The sequence below is a fragment of the Giraffa tippelskirchi genome, chromosome 1, assembly GCF_054371585.1.
Source record: "Giraffa tippelskirchi isolate mGirTip1 chromosome 1, T2T-mGirTip1v1.2.pri, whole genome shotgun sequence".
NCBI classification, from domain to species: Eukaryota; Metazoa; Chordata; class Mammalia; order Artiodactyla; family Giraffidae; genus Giraffa; species Giraffa tippelskirchi.
This window is the reverse complement of record NC_137275.1, coordinates 196,463,979-196,486,185: the sequence shown is the minus strand read 5'-3', so window position 1 is coordinate 196,486,185 and position 22,207 is coordinate 196,463,979. Positions and strand designations below refer to the sequence as shown.

Sequence of the window (22,207 nt, the reverse complement as noted above, 5' to 3'; positions counted from 1 at the left end):
TATTTGGTAAATAAAGGATAATAACTGTGAAACTTTATAATTGAGGATTGACAGTACTTCTATTCCAGAAAGTTTGGTTCATTTAGTCGTTTTGTTGATTTGCTTAACAGTTGTCAAATTACCACAAGCTGTTCTGCCCTCCGAAACCCACTCCTCCCCAGATGGCTCAATCTTTTCTCATTTTCCAAGACTCAACCCTGACTTCAGGCACATGATGATCAGGGCAATTAATCCTCTTTCAGCAGCAAAGTGGGACAGGAGTGTCAAGAGACAGCACAAGTCAGGGACAAGCCTCCAACTTCCAACAAATTCCAATGATATATGCACATAAGTCATGAATGAAGGCGAAGTCTTTACCTGCTACTCAGAAACCACAGGTTCTCAGGGTCCCAGAGGATAAGGAACCCAAAGGTCCAAGTTTGAAGTCACACACAGAGAGGAAACTAGTGTTTCAGAGTGGGAAGTGGGAAAAAAAGAGAGTTTTTTCAAATACGTCTCATCAGTATTAGGATAAATTCACCTCTACTAAAAGTCTAGAACATGCAGTTTATGTCAATTATTGTGGTTACTCAGATTCAGGATAATTTGAGTAAAATTGGTTGGAAAGTATCAAGTTTCTTAATATTGACTCAGATCTATCTCAGGGCAGAGGGGAGAGTGAATACCTAAGATTTTAAAGGGATTTTGGGAGGATTCTTTAGAATTCGTTCATCTTGCCATTTTAGTAAGGAGTTTTATTTCCCTTTATAAAAGGCATTCTTCAACAACTTTTTTGAGAACTACTAAGACCAAGTATAGGAAAACTCCCAGGAAAGGCAAACCTCTCATCCCCCCCACACTGTGCTGGGTGCTCTGGAAACAAGGTGGGGTGTGGTAACCAAGGTGACAAACTTAGCAGATCACTTCCTGGGCATTCTCAGTTATTAGGTGTTGTCGGATCACTTAACTGCCTTCAACTTAAATGTCGTCAATCTTTACCTTATTAATTTTCTGAAGACATAAATAATAATGTTTGTCTTACACATAATAAGAGAAATTAAAATTAAAGCTACAATGAGGTATAATTTTCATCTATCAGATTGGCAAAGATCCAAATGTTTAATAACATGTTGTGTTGGTGATGATGCAAGCAGACAACATTCCCGTACGCTGGCACAACTTCTATGGAGAATGGCTGACCCATTGAAACAGCACATAAACCAGCTGAAACCGGTTTTGCCTCCTTAAATAGGTTGACTGATTAATCAAAACTTGAATTATTTTAGAGAATAGCACTGCACCTGTGCAGGTTGGAAAACCATGTCTCCAGGATGACCTCAGAACTAAAAACCCCCAGTCCACCTAACTCAAATAGAAATGTTGCCACCAGAGCCCTTTGTGAAGCAAGAAATTGGTCAATATGGAAAATATGACTTCCAACATCAGTCCATACATCAGTTCATAGCTTGTATGAACTGATTCAAGACTAACCAATCAGCCTCCAAGTTTGAAACTCCCCCAACCTTTTAAATTGCACTCTGAACTGTGGATCATGGAGACAGATTTGAGTCCTGCCTCCTGTCTCTTTGCTGGTCAACCTCACAATAAAGCTCTTCGTTTTCTCAAAAGCTGGTGTCCTGGTATTGGCTTCTGTGTACATAGGAGAAGTGAACTTGCTTTGTAACACTATCATAAGTAGAACAGTTGATCTATCACAGCTTAAAATTTACCTCCTCTTTGATGCAGTAATGTCAATTCCTAAAATGTATACTCTGGCTGTATTAAAGTACTTATGAAAAGACAAATATGCAAGGTTACACATTGCTGCATTGAAACCACAAAAGATGAACTTTGTTCATCAGTAAAGGACTGGCTAAATAATGTATGGAACATCAAAAAATGGGATACTATGCACTCATCAAAAGGATAAGCAAGTAACAGGTCAGTGCTTGGAACAGCGTCCAAAATATATTATTAAGTGAAAAAAAGGCAAAGATTGTTATTTTAAAAGATTTATTTTATATACATATGTATTATCTCTGGGGACACATATAAGACTTTGATAACAGTTGTTGTGGGAGGTGAGTCTATGGGTGCAAAGGTGAATGGAGGCTTTCTGGACACGTGAATGTTTTTATACCTTGTATGTTTTGCACTATATACATATATTTCCTATTCAAAAATGCATTTGAATAATAATAAAAACAAACTGGCAAAGAAAACATGGTAAAAGGAGCTTTGGTAATTAAATGTATATCAGTGCATGAAATGAAGCTCTATAGCATAAAGCCACCTATTACAAGCACCCCTAATCAGAAGACTATTGGAACAGAGTGCTGATCCAGGTAAGAACTCAATAGGTGGGTAACTGAATTATATGAAAGATTCTATCAATATAAATGGTTAATCATTTAGGGATATGTGTACAAATTTTGGATTCAAATGGCATGTATGGCCTCACACTATTTTTTCAATAGAAGAAAAAAGAAATACTGGACTTTTCTGGTAGTCTAGTGGTTAAGAATCCTGCCAATGCAGGGGAAACATGTTTGAGCCTTGGTCTGGGAAGATTCCATATGACATAGGGCAACTAAGCCCGTGTGTTCTAACTACTGAACCTGTGCTCTCTCTAGAGCCCAGGAACCACAACTACTGAAGCCTGTATGCCCTGGAGCCTGTGCTGTGCAACAAGAAATGCCACCACAAGAAGCCCATGCACCACAACAAGAGAGTAGCCCCCCTCATTGCAACCAGAGAAAGCCTGTGTGCAGCAACGAAGACCCATTGCAGCTAAAAATAAATAAGATTTTTTTTAAAAGAAAAGCAATACTAACTGTGGAAACTTTAAATAAGCTATAAATGAAAAGATTCAATTTAACATCCACGATTCAATTTAACATCAGTTTTAGGTTAAAACAGAAAGTTTCCAGGGGGTTGTCAGTACAGTCAAACTATTCTGTATAATAATAGTATGATATAGACTGGTCAATATATGACATTATACATTTGTCAAAACCCATAGAATGTACAACACAAACAGTGAACCCTAAGGTAAACTATAGGCTTTAGTTAATCATAAGTGTTGATATTTGTTTATTGATTGTACCAAATGTACCATACTCATAAAACACGTAAATAAAAAGGGGAACAACCCAGGGAGAAGAGGGCAGGAGATATGTGGGAACTTGATACTTTCCAATCAATTTTTCTGTAAACCTAGCAGTGCTTATAAAAATAAGTCTATTAATAATAACAATGATAACAGAACAAAGTAGAAAGTAGGAAGATTCTTTTTAAAAATGCTTCAGCTTTCTGACATATATAATTAAGCATTCCATAAATACCTGTTGGCTTCAAATGAATCAAAGTCAGTAAAAAAGGACAGATAAGTACGAAAGCAGCTTTAAAATGTAGGATGACTATAAACTTATTTGTGATACATTTGATACAGTCCTGGGATTCACATTTCAAAAGAGCCTTAGACAGTTTGTCAACTATCAGTCAATAAGATCATAGATTTTTTCCCCCAAGATACTTTATGATAATTACATATATTTAGCAATAAAGATAGAAGCAATTCTAATGCCTCTCTCCCAAATTCTTTGAGAAACATTAACCACACACTCATAAATTTTATGTTAACTTGTTGATAGATAATTTTGTTGTTGACAAGGTTTTCTTGACGGGGGAGGATGGAATGTGGAGAGGAAGCCTATTGCCTTTGTTTAGACTTTTACCAGGAAAAAAAGCAAAATTTTAAGATAATTGAGAAGCTCTCCCACAAATTATGTTTTAATGTTTAGAGAGCAGTTTATCCATATTTATGACACATTTACAAAAAAGTTTCTTCTTGATATCAATAGTGAAAAACCAGATTTTAAAACAAGGCTTGGCACAGCTTTCAAACATCCTACCATGTCCACTAAAGAATTGGCTCTAATTATTGAAGAACTTAAGATGTCATGGCCAAATGTGCATAAGGTGCTATCTTGGAAAAATTACTCTTTGTAGAAAACTATACTGACCGCACATTCAGAACTCAACTCAACATTCACAAAACTAAGATCATGGTATCTGGTCCCATCACTTCATGGCGAATAGATGGGGAAACAATGGAAACAGTGAGAGACTTTATTTTGGGGGGCTCCAAAATCATTGCAGATGGTGACTGCAGCAATGAAATTAAAGATGCTTGTACCTTGGAACAAAAGCTATGACCAACCTAGAAAGCATATTAAAAAGCAGAGACATTACTTTGCCAACAAAGATCCATCTAGTCAAAGCTATGGTTTTTCCAGTAGTTATGTATGGATGTGAGAGTTGGACTGTAAAGAAAGCTGAGTGCCGAAGAATTGATGCTTTTGAATTGTGGTGTTGGAGAAGACTCTTGAGAGTTCCTTGAACTGCAAGGAGATCCAACCAGTCCATCCTAAAGGAACTCAGTCCTGAATACTCATTGGAAGGACTGATGCTGAAGCTGAAACTCCAATACTTTGGCCATCTGATGTGAAGAATCGACTCATTGGATAACACCCTGATGCTGGGAAAGATTGAAGGCAGGAGGAGAAGGGGACTATAGAGGATGAGATGGCTGGATGGCATCATCAACTTGATGGACATGAGTTTGAGTAAGCTCCAGAAGTTGGTGATGGACAGGGAAACCTGGCGTGCTGCAGTCCATGGGGTCGCAAAGAGTCAGACACAACTGAACTGATTGATACTGACTGCCAACTGCATGCCAGGGAAGGTAAATCAGATTATGCCTCAAATGGTCTATTTGGACTTTAAATTTCTGTTTCATTAATATCTTTCTTTCATAAAGTTTGAAAGTCAAGTTTCGTGAGAATTGAAGTGTCTGCTGATTCAGTGGGATTTCCTCTTGTTGACACCCAGCCAGTATCTTGATCTCACAAAGCAATAGTGTTGGGGTACACTTCCCACCCCTGGAGAACAGCTGCTCTTTTCTGCTCTATGGGGAATCAGAAAATCTTGGTCGTGCTGTCACTTGGCATCCTGTAGCTATTAATGACATTTGTTGAAGAATCAGAAGTTTGTTTCCTACATTTTTATTAATCTTCAGAGAGTGGTAAGCCCTTAAATTCCTACACCTAACAATTTATTTGCCTCTAAAATGAGAGAAAACAGCTAGCATCAACGTATAGCACATAACTTCAACAATTTGTGGTGAAAGACTGGGTTATTTTTCCATCTATCACTTAAAAATAAATAAATAAAAATAAATACAGATGCATGATCTAAACCATAATCTTAAGGTCCCAGTGTCTTTGTGGATATCTTCCTGAAGGGGTGGGGCAAAGTGAGCTCTATCCTCTCTTTACCAAGAGGGTTTTGTAAAGACAATGTGAAATGACAGAAGTTCATTCAAACTTTATTGCAACAAATTAATTGATTGTTTCTATTCAGGGTTGGAAGAATCACTTCATAAGTACAAGCATCACCCGTGTCAGGTTCCCCAGCATACTGTACTGCTGGCAGACATTTATCTGCGCAAGATGAGTGCTTTTGGTCTTCATACACTCTAGCTTGGAAAAGTTCCTATCTGCAGGGAAGATACCATATCACTCAAATGAAATGATACCCACAAAATGGAAGCCCCCAATTTTTATTGGTCAATTCAACACACATAAAATTATCCTTCCAAATTATTATAAAAGAATCCAAATGCTTACTTCTACCTTCTCACAGGGCACGTGGACCAGTGTCGACTTATGGAACACATTGGTGGAGCCCCGGTACAAGGGAAACTTTTCTTCTAATGACACCCTTGGTTTTCCTTCAGGGAGTCTACTTTCTCTCACTCCTAAGGTACATGGGTGCATTACCTAGACCAAATGAGGTTCTAGCACTTTGTCTAGAACTTTTGAGGAAAAAGTAGTTATTTCTATTGAGATTGCTAGGATAAACATACCATTCTTTCTTATGTAGTTTTTTGGGGGGTGTGTGTAGGGTAAGACTGGTTTTAGAAAAGGCAGAGGAACCAGAGATCAAATTGCCAACATCCGCTGGATCATCAGAAAAGCAAGAGAGTTCCAGAAAAACATCTATTTCTGCTTTATTGACTATGCCAAAGCCTTTGACTGTGTGGATCACAATAAACTGTGGAAAATTCTGAAAGAGATGGGAATAACAGACCATCTGACTTGTCTCTTGAGAAACCTGTATGCAGGTCAGGAAGCAACAGTTAGAAGTGGACATGGAACAACAGACTGGTTCCAAATAGGAAAAGGAGTACATCAAGGCTGTATATTGTCACCCTGCTTATTGAACTTATATGCAGAGTACATCATGAGAAATGCTGGGCTGGAAGAAACAAAAGCTGGAATCAAGATTGCCAGGAGAAATATCAATAACCTCAGATATGCAGATGACACCACCCTTATGGCAGAAAGTGAAGAAGAACTAAAGAGCCTCTTGATGAAAGTGAAAGAGGAGAGTGAAAAAGTTGGCTTAAAGCTCAACGTTCAGAAAACTGAGATCATGGCATCTGGTCCCATCACTTCATGCCAGATAGATGGGGAAACAGTGGAAACAGTGTCAGACTTTATTTTTCTGGGCTCCAAAATCACTGCTGATGGTGATTGCAGCAATGAAATTAAAAGACGCTTACTCCTTGGTAGGAAGGTTATGACCAACCTAGATAGCATATTTAAAAGCAGAGACATTACTTTGCCAACAAAGGTCCGTCTAGTCAAGGCTATGGTTTTTCCAGTGGTCATGTATGGATGTGAGAGTTGGACAATGAAGAAAGCTGAGCACCGCAGAATTGATGCTTTTGAACTGTGGTGTTGGAGAAGACTCTTGAGAGTCCCTTGGACTGCAAGGAGATCCAATCAATCCATCCTAAAGGCGATCAATCCTGGGTGTTCATTGGAAGGACTGATGTTGAAGCTGAAACTCCAATACTTTGGCCACCTCATGCGAAGTGTTGACTCATTGGAAAAGACCCTAATGCTGGGTAGGATTGGGGGCAGGAGCAGAAGGGGACGACAGAGGATGAGATGGTTGGATGGCATCATTGACTCGATGGACATGGGTTTGGGTAGACTCCGGGAGTTGGTGATGGACAGAGAGGCCTGGCGTGCTGCAATTCATGGGGTCGCAAAGAGTCGGACACGACTGAGCGACTGAACTGAACTGAACTGTAGGGTAAGATTCTCAGAACTGGGCTGGACCGAGTGGTTGTATTTTACATTTATTTTACATTTTAAAGGTGTAGCTAGATCTGCTTCCAAAAAGAATTTGCATTTCCATCAGCACCATTGATGGTGCATTTCCATCAGAGGTATCCTAAGGAGAACTACTGTTGTTTCCACAAAGTTTAACCTGTGCCCTGGCTGTTAAAGTAATATCTCATTGTTTTCTCACTTCCTTTGATCTCACTACTAATTAATGTAAATATCTTTTCACTTGTTTGTTGACATTTGGATTTACACTTCTATTTGTCTGCTGTTGCTGCTGCTAAGTCGCTAGAACTGTCTATTTACATCTCTCCCCTCTTTTCTCTTAGATTATCTTTTGCTTCTAAGAGCTCTTTGCTTACTAAAAAGATTGGCCTTTTGTGATCTCTGTCATAAACATTCTTTCCAGATCTGTGGTATGTCTATTGACTTTGTCCCTGGTTATCTTTTCCATACACAACTTCTTAATTTTTTATATAGTCAAATATGTATGTTTTTGTTTCATGTCTTCTGATTTTCCAGTCTTGGTTATAAGAGTCTTACTAAACTCTGGGATATATGTCATAGCCTAGATTTTCACATTTGGTTTTTATTTTACTATTTATATTTAAGCTTCTATTTAATTTTTTTTATTTTTACATTTCCTCTTAAATGGATGGCCAGTTTTCCTAGTATCATTTATTTAAGAGACCATACTTTTTCCACTGATTAAATCATATTTAATATTTAAATCATATTTAATATTTTGTGAAATAAATATATGACAAAGGTTATGGTCTAATCAGCACCATATTGCTTTAATTATTAAGGCTGTATCATATGTTATGGTACCTCTCATTTGAGTTTTGTAATTTTCTTAGGTATTTGTAATCAACTTTTCTATATGAATTTTAATATAATTTCATCCAGTTCTAAGAAAATCCCTTTTGAGATTTCAACTGGAATTGCATTAAATTTATATATTATTTAGAAAAATTAGCATTTTATTTGTGAATACTTTATCTATTTATTCAGATCTTATTTTCTCATTGTAATATCTTATAACTACTCATATGCATCCAAAGTCTTCCTTATAAAATTTATTCCTAAGTATTTTATATCTTTTGCACAAATATACATGAATATATTTTTCCAAATTATTATAATTGTAGTGGTGGTGATGACCTTGGGCATTTTCCTAAAGAGTTGCTATTCTGTGTTTAGTTGCTCATGTTCAACTCTCTGAGACCCCATAGACTGTAGCCCACCAGGCTCCTCTGTTCATGGGGATTCTCCAGGCAAGCATACTGGAAAGGGTTGCCATGCCCTCCTCCAGGGGACCTTCCCAACCCAGGGATCGAACCCAGATCTCCCACATTGCAGGCAAATTCTTTACTGCCTGAGCCACCAGGGAAGCTCAAAGAAGTACTGGAAGTCTTTAAGTGGAGTAGTGATTTGGTCTGACTTAGCAGCAGCATGGAAGATTACTTTAGAGTAGTGATTCCAAAATGCTGACTGAAGTTGCAAAAACTTCTGAAGTTTTTCTTGTGTCATAACTTTCTGGTAAAATAAGAAAAAAACAGAACAATGTATTAAGTTTTTTAAAAATCTAAATGCATTCAGTTTAAAAGCTTCTATTCTCAAGTTATTCCCACACTACTTTGGGGGTTTCAAAGTTGTCTTTATTTAATAAAACACTAACGTTAATAATTGGTAGTAAGGATTTTTTTATTTGTTAATATTTGACAGAATTCAAAAGTTGGTATCTTTTTTTCAAAGACAATCCAATTTTTTAAAAAAGTGAACTGATCTATGAAATTCCCACATCTGGGAACCACTTGCAGGATTATTTGACCAGAAATAAACCTTTGTAATTTTTTTCTCAAAATACACACTCTTGGGCCCTTAGGGAAGAATTCAAGTGTAATGGCATTTATATGGGTATATGTATTTTTAAGAAACCTCCCAAATGATTCTGAGACACTTCCCTGGTTAAGAACCTCTGATTTAGAGAAAGAGTTGGGAAACACCTAGTGGTCAGCAATGGTGAAAACCTCTAAGAAGTCAGTGAATACAGAAAGGTTGGATGAGAGAGACTTTTTCTTAAATGAAATCCATAAGACTTGGGATGGTCCTTGAGGGGGTTATAAGGAAAGATGGAGTTTTGGAGAAGGCCTCACATCTTCAGCTGTGGGAATGACCCAACTTTGTTGTGCAAGAATGGGATTCACATCCATATGAGATTCCCATCCTATTTTGTTCCCAAGAATTCATTCTGCTTAAGAAAGCAATGAAGAGAGACAAAGAAGACTTTTAGGAAGAAAGGGGTAGACATTCAGGATGTAACGTAGCATATAGAATTCTAGAGTAGATGTTGTTGGTTTCTACTGGATGTCTGCTACCAAGTATTCACATTCTCTACTTATAAAAACAAAAATAAATTAAAACAGGTGAGTGGGCATCTATGACTTAAGCCTTCAGCTAAGTGGTAAGCATCCTAGACACTCCCCAATGACATATTGCTAAGTCCCTCAAAGGGCAGAGATCTACTTCTCATGGCCTTCTCTCTGCCATATTGCTAAGCACCAACAGGTAGGTGATGCTTAACATTGAACCTTTTTTTTTTTACACCGAATCACACAGCACTCTGGGAATATCATTTTGTATTTTAAGACTTCAGAACTGATTCTTTCAACTTCTCAGGGTCTCTGTTCTCTTTTCTGTAGTATAAGTGGTTTAGAAGTTCTGAAGTTGGCTAATTTAGAAGACAAGCAATAAGTTTCTGATTTTCACACACTAAACCCATCAAATATTTTATTGACTGCATTTGATGGGCCATCAATTGGATGTAGGATGTAAAGAAAAGGGAAGAATCCAGGTAAACCTTTGACCCAAGCAATTGAATATGATGGCAAGTGTATATATGATTAACAATTGGTGAATAACAAACTACCTCAAAATTTAGTGGCTTGAAACAACATCTTCGTTTTTTTCTTATGATTCTTTGGGTTGACCAGGATAAGCTGCGCTGTCCATTCATGGGGCAAGATAGGAACTAGGATGAGGTGAATGAAGTGTCTAGTGTACAGGATGTAAAGGTCACTCTCTCACAGTCCCTGCAGCATCACTATGAAAGCGAACACTTCTGTAAATTTTATATCTGGCTGCTTCAGCTCCCCTCATCCTTGTCCTGACCTTGGGCTGGGGTTTCTCTTATTTGCTTTCCATCACATGACAGCTGCAGCTAGAGTCATCTAAAGATTCCATAGGGCTAGATACCCAAGATGGCCTTTTCACTCACACATCTTGTACCTTCTCATTCACATGGCTGAAAAAGCTGGGAGCTTCCCAGCCATCTCTTTGTCTCTCCACTCATCTTCCCCACATGGCAAGCCTGGCCTTCTTCACAGCATGGTGGTCTGAAAGCAGTCAGATTTCCTACACAGTACTGGCTTCTCCAGAGCAAGCATTCCGAGAGGCCCAGGTAGAAGCTTCAAGGTTTTTTGTGCCCTCACTGGATAGTCCCAAAATGTCAGTCACCAATATTGCATTACGTTGGTCAAAGTCATTAATGTCTGCCCAAGATTTAAGGGAAAACAAATTAGACTCTGCCTCTTGATATAAGTAGCACAGATATAAGAGGATGGAGGACATTGATGGAGATGAATTTTGGAGAACACAAGCCACTGAAAGACCAGGCAATAATCATGTTTTGGGGATGGGAAAACAGAAGTGCTCCTGGAGCAAGCTAAGTTTGTGATGCTCATTAAGCAACCAAGTAAATAAATATACATGGAAATCAGAGAAAGACTGGGATTGAAATGATCAAATCAAGGGATGTAACTCAGCATCTAGGCACTGGATGAGATCACCTAAGGAGTGAGTTTCAAGAGAGAAGGAGCCCCCCAGCCAGTACAATGGGGAACAGGAGAATGCAGCAGCTCAGGAGCCAAACAAAAAACTACTTTGAAGAGAAGGGTTATCATCATGTTAACGTCAGATAGAATGAGAATTGAGAGGTGATCATTGGGTAGAGCAAGATTTCAGTCATCCTTGATGAGAAAAATACTGGGATGAATCTTGATTACAGTGAATTGAGGAGACAGCAGAGAAAGTGAGTAAAAGCAACTTTTACAAAAAGTTTTAATAGAAATGGGGTAGTTACTGAGTGGGGAGTTGTGGTCTAGGAAGGGCTTGTTTTCTTTTAAGACAGAATGAAGTATAGCCTATTGCAAGTGGATGGGCATGATACAGTTGAAAGTGAATTAAGAAAGCAGCAGAAGTAATTACAAAGAACATTCTGAGCAGGTGAGAAGTGACAACACTGAGCCAGACTGGAAAGACAGGAGTTGGTAGCCAGTGAAATGACATTCCAATTAGAGATTCGGAACTGGAAACTTTCAAGGTGACACAGTTATGGTAATGGTTAGGCCTAGGATACAGTTTAGAGCTGTTGCATGAATGTGAGGAAGTCAAGAAACTCAGAGGTCAAGTTTGTCATGAAGAGTAGACTGGAGAGAAACCAGTGAGTCAGATGCTGAAACCATGAGGAAATGTACCCCTGAGGAAATTAAGCCTGAATGCCCAAATGCACCAGGAATGGTTTTATACCATGTCCACTGAGCTGAGATGGAGCTATGTTCCCAGAATGCCTCTCCCCACACGGTTCCCTGTTGGTGTCAGCCATGAGGGGAATTTTGCACCAGATTTGGAAGAAGGAAGTGAAGCAGCAGCACCACATTCTTTGTAGACTCTGTGGCAGCTGGCACCCTTCCTGGCTGATTTAAAGCTCCCCTTGGTTGGGATGTGTCAGCACCTGACCTGAGCTTCCCAAGCTCCCGCCACTCTCTTACTTCGGCTTCTCTGAGGCCTGGACAAAGTGTGTATCAGCTCCAGGTTTGAAGGCACCTCCTTCCCCTACAAGTTACCCCCTGAGGTACCAAGCCTGGAAGTGACGAGGAAGATGCTACTTCCAGTTCACCCCTACCGGTTCCATCTTTCCTCACAAGTTGAAGTCCCAGTTTTCCTTTCCAACCACCTATCTGGCCAACCCCAGTGAATTCAGGCTGAACACCAGACACAGAAACAGCAGACCACACCTCCCACGGCCCAGCTACCACCCTCATGGGAATCCCCCTCTCCATAATAAATCCGTCTGTCTTGCTCACAGATCCTGCTCTGGTCAAGCTCTGGCTGACACAGCATCCACTGTGATGGACCAGCTTCTCCTCTGTGCCCAGGTTGGTACCGTTGCAGAACCAGGTTCATCTGCCTGACATGCGGCAAGGCAAACACTGACATGCCAAGGTTTACAGCAAAGTGTGTATTCACAAGACAGTCAAATGAGGAGACCCAAGAACACCTCTCAAATGTGCCTCTCTGAAGGTGAAGGGTTCAGGGTACTTAAGGGATAAAGCTGAGGTGTGGAGAGCATGGGGAAAGGGGATTGGAAGTAAGAAAAGGGGGAGGAATCATCATTCTACCCAGGCACATCTAAGCTACAGGTGTCTTCATGAGACAAGTGTTTAGAAAATGGCACATTAGTATGTTCTTAGGGTAGAGTTTTCGGTTCTCTGATGTCAAGAGGTCACCAGGCAGACAACTGAGCATGCTCAGTTGATGCTTGGGTGGTCTTAACCGGCTACAGCTCCAACTGTACACAGCTGACTCCAAGTTCCTATACAACAACTTGGGCAAACATCTTCTCGTTTAGACCACATGACACGGGGCCTTCTCAGGTGGTGCTAGTGGTAAAGAACCTGACTGCCAGAGATGTCAAAGACACCGGTTCAATCCCTGGGTCGGGAAGATCACCTGGAGAAAGGCATAGCAACCCACTCCAGTATTCCTTCCTGGAGAATCCCATGGACGGAGGAGCCTGTCAGACTACAGTTCATAGGGTCACACAGAATCGGACAAGACTGAAGCGACTTAGAATGGCACATGACACTTGGAGGACATGTAAGTTTTCTGTAGCAAAAATTAAATTGAGCTTGGTCAGTGAAGGCAGGTTACAGGTTTATTGGATCTAACTGATTATTGATGACCCTCAGTTTCAGTACTGGTTATACACCATACTTGAGGAGGAAATAGCCACTCTACTCATTTTCTGTCTTCTGTGGTTTCCAGGAGCAGTCCTGGTTGAGAGGCGCTGTGAGTGAAGTGAAAGTTGCTCAGTTGTGTCGGACTCTTTGTGACCCCGTGGACTATACAGTCCAGGGGATTCTCCAGGCCAGAACACTGGAGTGGGTAGCCTTTCCCTTCTCCAGGGGATCTTCCCAACCCAGGCATCAAACCCAAGTCTCCCACATTGCAGGCGGATTCTTTACCAGCTGAGAGGCACTGTTGATGGAGAAAAAGTCAGCGGGTGACTACCGGAGTAGCAGACAGCCACTCAAGGAAGCTGAAGGTTTCCAGGGAGGAGGGGAGACAATAGTTTGGAAGTGGGAACAAGGCAGGAACAATAGCCCATGTACTCCATTTCCAGGGCTGGTGGGAAGTGGGTTATGGAAGAAAAATCATCCAGAAATGAAGAACGTTTTTGAGGGAGGCTGCCTCAAAAGGCTAGCTGGGATGTATTTTTCCAGCTTTGTTGAGATATAATTAATGTACAACATCGTCTAAGTTGAAAGCTTACAATTTGACAACTTAATAAACATATAGGCTGTGAAATGCATACCACAATAAGGTTGGTTAACACATCCTTCACCTCACCTAATTACCATTTTGTTGTTGTTGTTAAGGTGAGAATATTAAAGTTCTCCTCTCATAGCAACTTTCAAGTATACAACACAGTGGTGTTAACTACAATCACCATGCTATACATTACATCCCTGGAACTTACTCGTCTCGTAACTGAAAGTTTGTACCCCTTGACCGACATCTCATTTCCCCCAACCCTCAGTCTCTGTTGACCACCATTCTACTCTGTTTCTATGAACTTGGTTAAGACTCCACATATAGGTGAAAACAGACAATATATATCTTTCTCTGTCTGACTTATTTCACTTAGCATAATGCCCTCAAGGGACATTCATTTTGATGCAAATGACAAGATTTCCTTCTTTTTTCTTTCTTTTCCTATGGCTAAATCATGTTCCATTATATATATATATATATATATACACACACACACATATATATATATATATGAAACCATACTTTACTGATCCTTTCTTAGCCTGTTGATGTACACTTAGGTAGGATTCTATCTTGGCTACTGTGAAAAATGCTGCAATGACCATGGGAGTGCAGATATCTTTTCAAGATAGTGATTTCATCTCCTTTGGATAAAGTATTCCAAACTGCAATTGCTGGATCATATGGTAGTTCTATTTTTAATTTTTTGAGGAACCTCCATTCTGGTTTCCATAGTGGTTGCACAGATATATATTCCCAGTAACAGTGCATGAGGGTTCCCTCTCCTCTATATTCTCACCAGCATTTGTTATCTCTTGTCTTTTTGAGGACAGCTATTCTAACAAGTATTAGGTGATATCTCATTGTGGTATGATTTGTATTTCCCCTATCGGTAGTGACATTGAGCATCTTTTCATGTATTTGTTGGTCATTTGTATGTCTTCTTTGGAAAAATGTCTATTCGAGTTCTCGTTCCATTTTTTAATCAAATTGTTTATTTTTTTTTGTTATTGAATGGTATGAGTTCCTGTTATATTTTGCATATTAATCCTTTATCAGATATGGGGTTTGCAAATATTTTCTCCTATTCTGTATGTTCCAGCTGGTTTTAATTAGAGCAAGAAGGTGGAGATTCAGCTCAGAAAGCAGCTTGGGAATATGCAAGATTTTGCTAAGAACAAATTGAGACTCCAGTTGAAGTGGGATTTGAGGGGGTGGGGTGTGGGGGGAAAAGCTCAAGACGGGAATCATGACTTAAGCTTAAGTCAGCTTAAGGGATGTACAGAGTGATATGGGATTAGTGTGTGGGTGATGAGAGAGGGCTTGGAGGTCTGGTGGCTATCAATGAAAACCTGGATGTGAGGCAAGGTGGTACTCAGTCTCTGGGGTCGATGGGGGAGGGGGCTCATTCTTCCTTCTATCTCATCATCATAGCCTCCTTTTCAAAAGTTTGGTCTTTCCAGCTGCTGAAAGCCATGCAGGCCTGAAATGCCATGAGGCAGGAGTGCTGAGGTGACTCCCCCAAGTTCTCAAAGCTCTTTGCCTTTCTGAAATCCCACTGAGCTCTATCAAGGCCAGGATGGGGGCTAGTTTTACCAAAAAAACCAATAAAACATGTGCACCTCTAGAAAGGGTGTTCTCAAACGTTGGTTCCCAAAAGGCAGCAGCAGCTTTCCCTGAGAATTTGTTAGAAATGCCGAGTCTTGCTCCCCACCCCCACCCCAGTCCTACAGCATAAGGAACTCCAGGAGAGAACCCAGCAGTGTGGCTTTAAACTAGGCCACCAGGTGAGTCTCAAGCTCACTAAGGTTTGAGACCTACTATTCTAAAGGAACTCAACAAACCAAACGTCAGTTTAAAATGCAGCTGACTGCCGACCTTGTTCTTATGAGCCTAAAGCCACAGCGCATTAAATGTGAAAGGACTTTTTCAAGGGTCCAATCTGGCCTTGTACCTTACATGTGAAAGGTCCAAGTCATAGAAAGGGAGTGTGACTTGTCCAAGCCCTTCCGGCAGGACGGAGATTACAATTCCAAATAACCAAAACAAAATAAAAACAAGCAAAAAACACCCCAGAATCTTGGAAATGGTTGTTCCAATGGGCCATGCAGTTGCAGACTTAATATATTTAAATATAGATTGCTATTGTTGTTTGTGCGTTCTCCATTATTCAAGTCAGAGCAACGAGGTCTGTCTTACTTCACCCTGGCTTTTTAAGGTTTATTTGGTTTCGTTTTGTTTTGGGGACTTGCTGAAATGCAGCTCCCTAATGCAGACCCTGAGCCTCTGAGGAATGCAGCAGGCTCCGCAGGACAGGAGGTTTTTCTGCAGCCTGATAAGTCTGCAGACGCTGTGCCTCTATTCGAACTTTTGCAATTTCCAACTCACCGGGGCCCGGGGGAGAGGCGGACAGCCGAATGCAATGCATACTGGAGCCCCGGCTGCCTCGGCTTCACCAGAGGAGATTTAGCCTGAAGTTTTGTGACAGATGGAGTTGATAGTCTCTCCACGGAAAGGGGAGGAAAAAAGCGCCAGTTTTTGACAGGCTGCAGACGCCCGGTGCCTCTGGTGGTCGAAGGCTGCGTTGCGCCGCAGTTAAGGTAGTTCGCAAACTCCCGCGCCTAGATCGCAGAGGCTGCTGTAGGCGGCGGTTTCCCTTAAACCGAGGAAGACTGAAACACACGCTTGAATAGAAACCTTGGAGAATGCCAAGTGATCCCCTTCCTCTTGTGCTCTGACTGCGGCCAGAAGGTACTACGCAACATCCCTAAGTATTTTTAATGTATTGTTTTTTTCACCACCGTTTGTTAGAAACTTTCCTTCTTAAAAATATTAATTTGACTTATTGGATTTCTGTCTTGAAAATGACAACAATGCCTGGCTCCAGGGCCATACCTGCCAGATTGGTAAATGGGGACCAGGGTGCTGAGTGGGGGCTGAAAAGGGTGGTAAATATCGATATCCCCCTAGCTAAAGCATTTGCCTCTTTCTTGTGTATGTCTGGATTTTTTTTTTTTTTAAGTTTCAGAGTCCCACATTAATTTCTCTGGGTTCTCTTCTCCGCCCCCCCCCCTCCCGTGATGATCCGGCAAAGATGGGGAACTCGGAAAACAAACTGAATTTTGAATTCAGTCGAAAGCACAGATAAGGGCAAGGCAGAATTAATAGAGGTACCAAATAAATAAATAAAACAGAAGAAGAAGAAAGGGAAAAAAAGAAGAACCAAACAAAAAGGACCGTGGCCAAGCCGGATGCAAACAGCTGCCCCTGAGCCCGGCCCGCTGGTTCCGTGCGCGGGCAAGGGCTCCACATCCGAGCCTCCTTAAGAGTAGGAGGAGCTCCCGGGCCTCTGTCAGGCTCCTTAAGCCGTTCCTTTCAAGCCCTGAATGCCTGAATGTGAGCTGCCCACCACCCTCCCCGCCCTCCCCCACTCCGCAACCCCACTCCAGCGGCTCGTAAAAAAAAAAAAAAGTTTCAACAACAACAGGCGGGACCAATAGCATCTCGAAAAGCCGGGAAAGGGGGCCGAGCAAAGGGCGAAAGAGAGTGGAGAAAGGAGAAAGCGGGCAGGCTCTGAGCGCGCGGGGCCGGGGCTCGGCGAGCCGGAGGAGCGTTGCTAATGTTTTTGTTTGTTTGCTTTTCCATGCATGCATAATGAGGGGGCACCGCGGCACCACGCGGGGGCTCCCGGCCCACTTTTGTATTTAAAGCCTCGCAGCGAGCGAGTCCGCAGCCGGGCTCAGCGGATCCGCTCCCCGGGCTCCTTGTCACCCGAGAAGCCGCCGCCGAGGGAAGCCCGGGAGCTGCCGCTCTCCCGCCGCGCCGAGTTTCCCTTTTTCACCGTGCCGCCCGGAAAGAGCTCCCCGGAGCCGAGGCCGGGGTCGCCGCGGGCGGAGGGGGAGGGGACGCGGGCGGCTGGGCCGCGGGAAGGCGGGCAGCGCCCGGACGCTAGCCAGGAAGCGGCGAGATGCGAGAACCCGCGGCGGCGGCGCGGCGCTGAGTCCGGGAGGAAGGAGCCGCCGCGGCCGCACAACGGATCTGCAGGCGCAGAGCAAAATGCACCCGCGGCGCCGCGCGGTCCCGCAGCCCCGCCGCGGCCCCGCGGCCCGCAACCTCCGAGGGCAGCAGTGAACGCCTCCCGCCACTGTCGGGGGCCGACCGGAGGGGCTCTCCACGGCCGTGCACTTCTAGGAAGCCCCCGCAGCCCAAGCGAGAGCCGACCTTCTGCAAGCAGCGGGGCAACAGCCGGCGGCGCGCATGGATTTATGAAAACACTCATGCAAGAAGTTGGCAGGACTGGGGCAAACTTTTCCGCCGGCTCTGCGTCCGCCGCTCCCCGCGCCTCGTTTCCTTCCCGCTCCTCGCCCGGCGGCCGCCGCTGCCCGCGATGGTCACAGGGCTGCTGGGCGGCGGCGGCGGGGCCCGCAGGGGAACCGTGCCGGGCGCCTGGCTGTGCCTGATGGCGCTGCTGCAGCTGCTGGGCTCGGCGCCGCGGGGCTCGGGGCTGGCGCACGGCCGCCGCCTCATCTGCTGGCAGGCGCTGCTGCAGTGCCAGGGGGAGCCGGAGTGCAGCTACGCCTACAACCAGTACGCCGAGGCGTGCGCGCCGGTGCTGGCGCAGCGCGGCGGGAGCGACGTGCCGGGGGCCGCCGCCGCAGCTGCCGCCTTCCCGGCCTCGGCCGCCTCCTTCTCTTCGCGCTGGCGCTGCCCGAGCCACTGCATCTCGGCCCTCATTCAGCTCAACCACACGCGTCGCGGGCCCGCCTTGGAGGACTGTGACTGTGCGCAGGACGAGAACTGCAAGTCCACCAAGCGCGCCATTGAGCCGTGCCTTCCCCGGACGAGCGGCGGCGGCGCGGGCGGCCCCGGGGCGGGCGCGGGCGGGGTCTTAGGCTGCACCGAGGCCCGGAGGCGCTGTGACCGCGACAGCCGCTGCAACCTGGCGCTCACCCGCTACCTGACCTACTGCGGCAAGCTCTTCAACGGGCTGCGCTGCACCGACGAGTGCCGCACGGTCATCGAGGACATGCTGGCCATGCCCAAGGCGGCACTGCTCAACGACTGCGTGTGCGACGGCCTGGAACGGCCCATCTGCGAGTCGATCAAGGAGAACATGGCCCGCCTGTGCTTCGGCGCCGAACTGGGCAATGGCCCGGGCAGCAGCGGCTCGGACGGGGGCCTGGACGACTACTACGACGAGGAGTACGATGACGAGCAGCGCGCCGGGGGCACGGGCGGCGAGCAGCCGCTGGACGACGATGACGGGGTCCCGCACCCGCCGCGCCCGGGCGGCGGCGCTGCTGCGGCAGGCGGCCGCGGGGACTTGCCCTACGGGCCCGGGCGCAGGAGCAGCGGCGGCGGCTGCCGCTCAGCACCCCGAAGCGCCTGGACCCTGCTCGCCTCCATCTTGCTGTTCCCGCTACTCTTTTAGCCCTCGCGCCCCCCCCGCCGTCGGCCGCGGGAGGGTCGGCGACGGGGCACCTGTGGCTCGGGGACAGAGGGGTGGTCGGGGATTTTTTTCCAAAACGTTTTCTAGGTGGCTTCTGCCTAGCCGATCTCCCGCCCTTGACTTGTCGCACGATCCTCTCCTCCTCTCCGGAGCAGGACTCTTTGGACATCCTTCTCTGCTCCCATTCCAGGCTCCAGAAACTCCCCGCAGAAGCCGGCCTAGCTCCAGACCCCCGGGATGAAACGGACCTGGCAGGGGGACAGACCGTAGTCCTGGACTCCGAAGAGAGGATGATGACCAGTGGGGCCTTAAGAGTTTCAAGGGACTGGGTTTGGAGCGGAAGTTTTGAAGAAGGATTTATATTTGCATAGGGACTGTTTATTAGTATTTCTCCTGGGGTTGGGGGGGGCGGGTGCCGGTATCGACTTTTATTGTGGCCAGTGAGGACATTGCAATCGTAACTGATTCTCGTTTACTCTTGGTTTCTGCGCCCAGAATTGTTTTTGTAAGTTTGGGGGAGGGGGCGGGAGGTGAGGGTGGCGGGCATGAGAAGGGTTAATTTTCCTGAGTTTGGATAGTTTTGAGCCCTTGACTTTAATTTCACTGCCACCACTCATCTCTTAGCACATTGCTTAGGATTAAGGATCCAAAAATGCTATCTAGAGAGTTGCTAGTGGTGTTGAACAATGCAAGTTTTTATTTAAAAGAGCTCTGCACTGCCATTTATGAAAGCCTCTTTATGATGTTTGTTTTGTTGTCATTTTTGTTCTTTACACCAAGAAATTGTATGTACAAGTATGCAGAGAACATATATTGCCTCTGCTTTTATCAGGGCGCTCACCCCTGGTACTTCGTATATAAAATGTATTAAAACTGGGATTTGTTACCAGTTGCTGTATTTTGTATATAGAATTTTTATAAATTGTATGCTTCAGAAATAATTTATTTTTTAAAAAGAAATTAAAAAATTTAAATCCACATCCATGGTACATCTTTCTTGCCTGAAATGTAAAGAATCCATTTGTCACCAGGGATCCAGAACCACCATCAATTGTGAAGTGTGCTCTATCTAGAACAGTTTAAAAATGTACAGTGTATTTTATAGATTGGAAGTTAACGTTCTTATTTTCAAGAGAATTTATGAACATTGTAGAAATGTATAAATGCATTTCCAAACTGCCTTAAACATTGTATTTTTATAGACTTAAAAAAAAAATCCTATGTTTTAAGTAACTGTGGCTTTGTGTATTTTTTTTTTTTTGGTTATTTGATTTTATTAAAATGTGTACATCAGTAAAGAGTTTTAAATAATTAATATGGTGTAGTTACTTTCCAGAGTCACATTGTGGTTAACCCAATAATGGGTGAGAAGCAGGGTGGAGGGGCCACTGGGAATCTATCAACCATCAACTGAAATTAAAATACAGTACAAGACTAGAAATGAGGGCTATTATTTCTGCCTTCAATTTAATGAACAATTAAACATCTGTAAATGAGGCAGCAAAAAGGATATAATTTGACTGGTCTCTATTTTTGGTATTTACATTTGTGGAGAGGCTTGGCATAGTTTGGGGCTAACCCACACATCTCTTTACCCTCCATCCTTTCCACTGGGACCCCCCACCCCCACCCTCTGGGGTCTCCTCTCTGGCTACTAGAAGTCCTTGTCTTCCTACAATCAAACATGCCAATAACATCTGTTACCAATAGGTCTTAGGAAACCTGGGAGACTCAACTTCAAAGTCATTTTCACACTTTGGATGAAAAAGTACAAAATTTTGTTACAAAACATTCAGGCCGGCAAAAGTAAACATACTGGGGAGAGGAACAATTACCAGAACTTGTAATATTGTTGTGAGGAGTTGTTTAGCAGTGGGCTGAAGGCTGGGTTCCTGCCAGAGCTACTGATCTACACTCAAACGCCCTTAGATAAATAATTACACTCTTAAGCTGTGTCGAGTGCTGATACACTTGACCTTGTAAATAGAAATGTTTGCAGTAGGAATAAACTCCGGCATTGGAAAATCTTTTAAACATTAACACAAAAGAGAGCGCTCTGTCCTCTGGGGATTTGAGTCTGAACCTCGCCAAGCTAGGCACTTGCAAGGGGGAAAAAAAGTTTATTTATCTTCTATTCCTGGTGTTTATTTAAAGCTTTTCATTTTAAACTCGGTGATTGGAAGGCAAGTCAGGAGTTTAAAAGTCACCACAAATAAACTTTGTCTGAGGGGTCGACAGATTAGCAAGATCTCGTGTCTCTTTATATGATATTAACATGTGCTGAGAAAACATAACCAGATTTCTCTGCTGCCTGAAGTAATTAACAAAGCTATGCCCCCTTCCAACTTCCTCCCACTCACTCCCACCCCTACACTGGAAGTTTCTTTCGCCTCTAACTCACTTGGCTTCCAGGCATTTCTTAGTGCATCTAAAACCAAGATTCATATATGCATAGCATCAGAAAGCCTGAGATAGTTGTGGTGTCAGGTCAGCCCAGGAGAGTGGTGTGTGGCTAGAACCGGGTCACCTGAATGGTTGAGTAAACATATTGTTAAAATAAAGCTGAAAGCGTTGTTTCTTTGGTAAGTGAACAAAGAGTATTCCAAGAGACTTGTAAATGAAATCAGCTGTCTTTACAAAACCAATAGTTAGCAAATGCTTCTGCATTTGTCCTTAAATATATTTAAATCATCTCCTCCTGTTATTTTAACACATTTTTGACTAAAAGTTAAGTCTTTGTCCCAGTAAAAGGCCTAGTTTTCCTCAGTACTAAGTAAAAGGCATTAGCACTAGAAAAGGCCTGATAATTAACTGCTACAATAAACTCACGACTTGATTTTACAGGGTCCTGTCAAAAGCATCTGCCTGGAGTAAATCAACACAACTCACTCTTGGGGAGGACTCCCGGCTTTCTGCTTTCTTCTTTGGAGAAAGTGAACATTGATCGGTGGTCCATTTTAAT

General features: G+C 43.5%; 2 protein-coding genes across 2 annotated transcripts in view; one reads left to right on the top strand and one right to left on the bottom strand.

Moving 5' to 3' along the window:
- LOC145538740 (uncharacterized) overlaps window positions 1-17,022 on the bottom strand; it is a 46,883-nt gene extending 29,861 nt beyond the window's left edge. The window contains exon 1 of the mRNA XM_081571316.1: window positions 16,185-17,022. Within this exon, the coding sequence (XP_081427442.1) occupies window positions 16,185-16,224 (40 nt within the window). The 5' untranslated portion in view covers window positions 16,225-17,022. The remainder of the gene's footprint in view (window positions 1-16,184) is intronic.
- A 1,161-nt stretch (window positions 17,023-18,183) lies between these two features.
- GAS1 (growth arrest specific 1) lies at window positions 18,184-20,560 on the top strand. The gene has a single exon (XM_081571301.1). The coding sequence runs from the start codon at window positions 18,184-18,186 to the stop codon at window positions 19,225-19,227; it is 1,044 nt and encodes a 347-aa protein (XP_081427427.1). The 3' UTR covers window positions 19,228-20,560.
- Window positions 20,561-22,207: the final 1,647 nt, after the last annotated feature.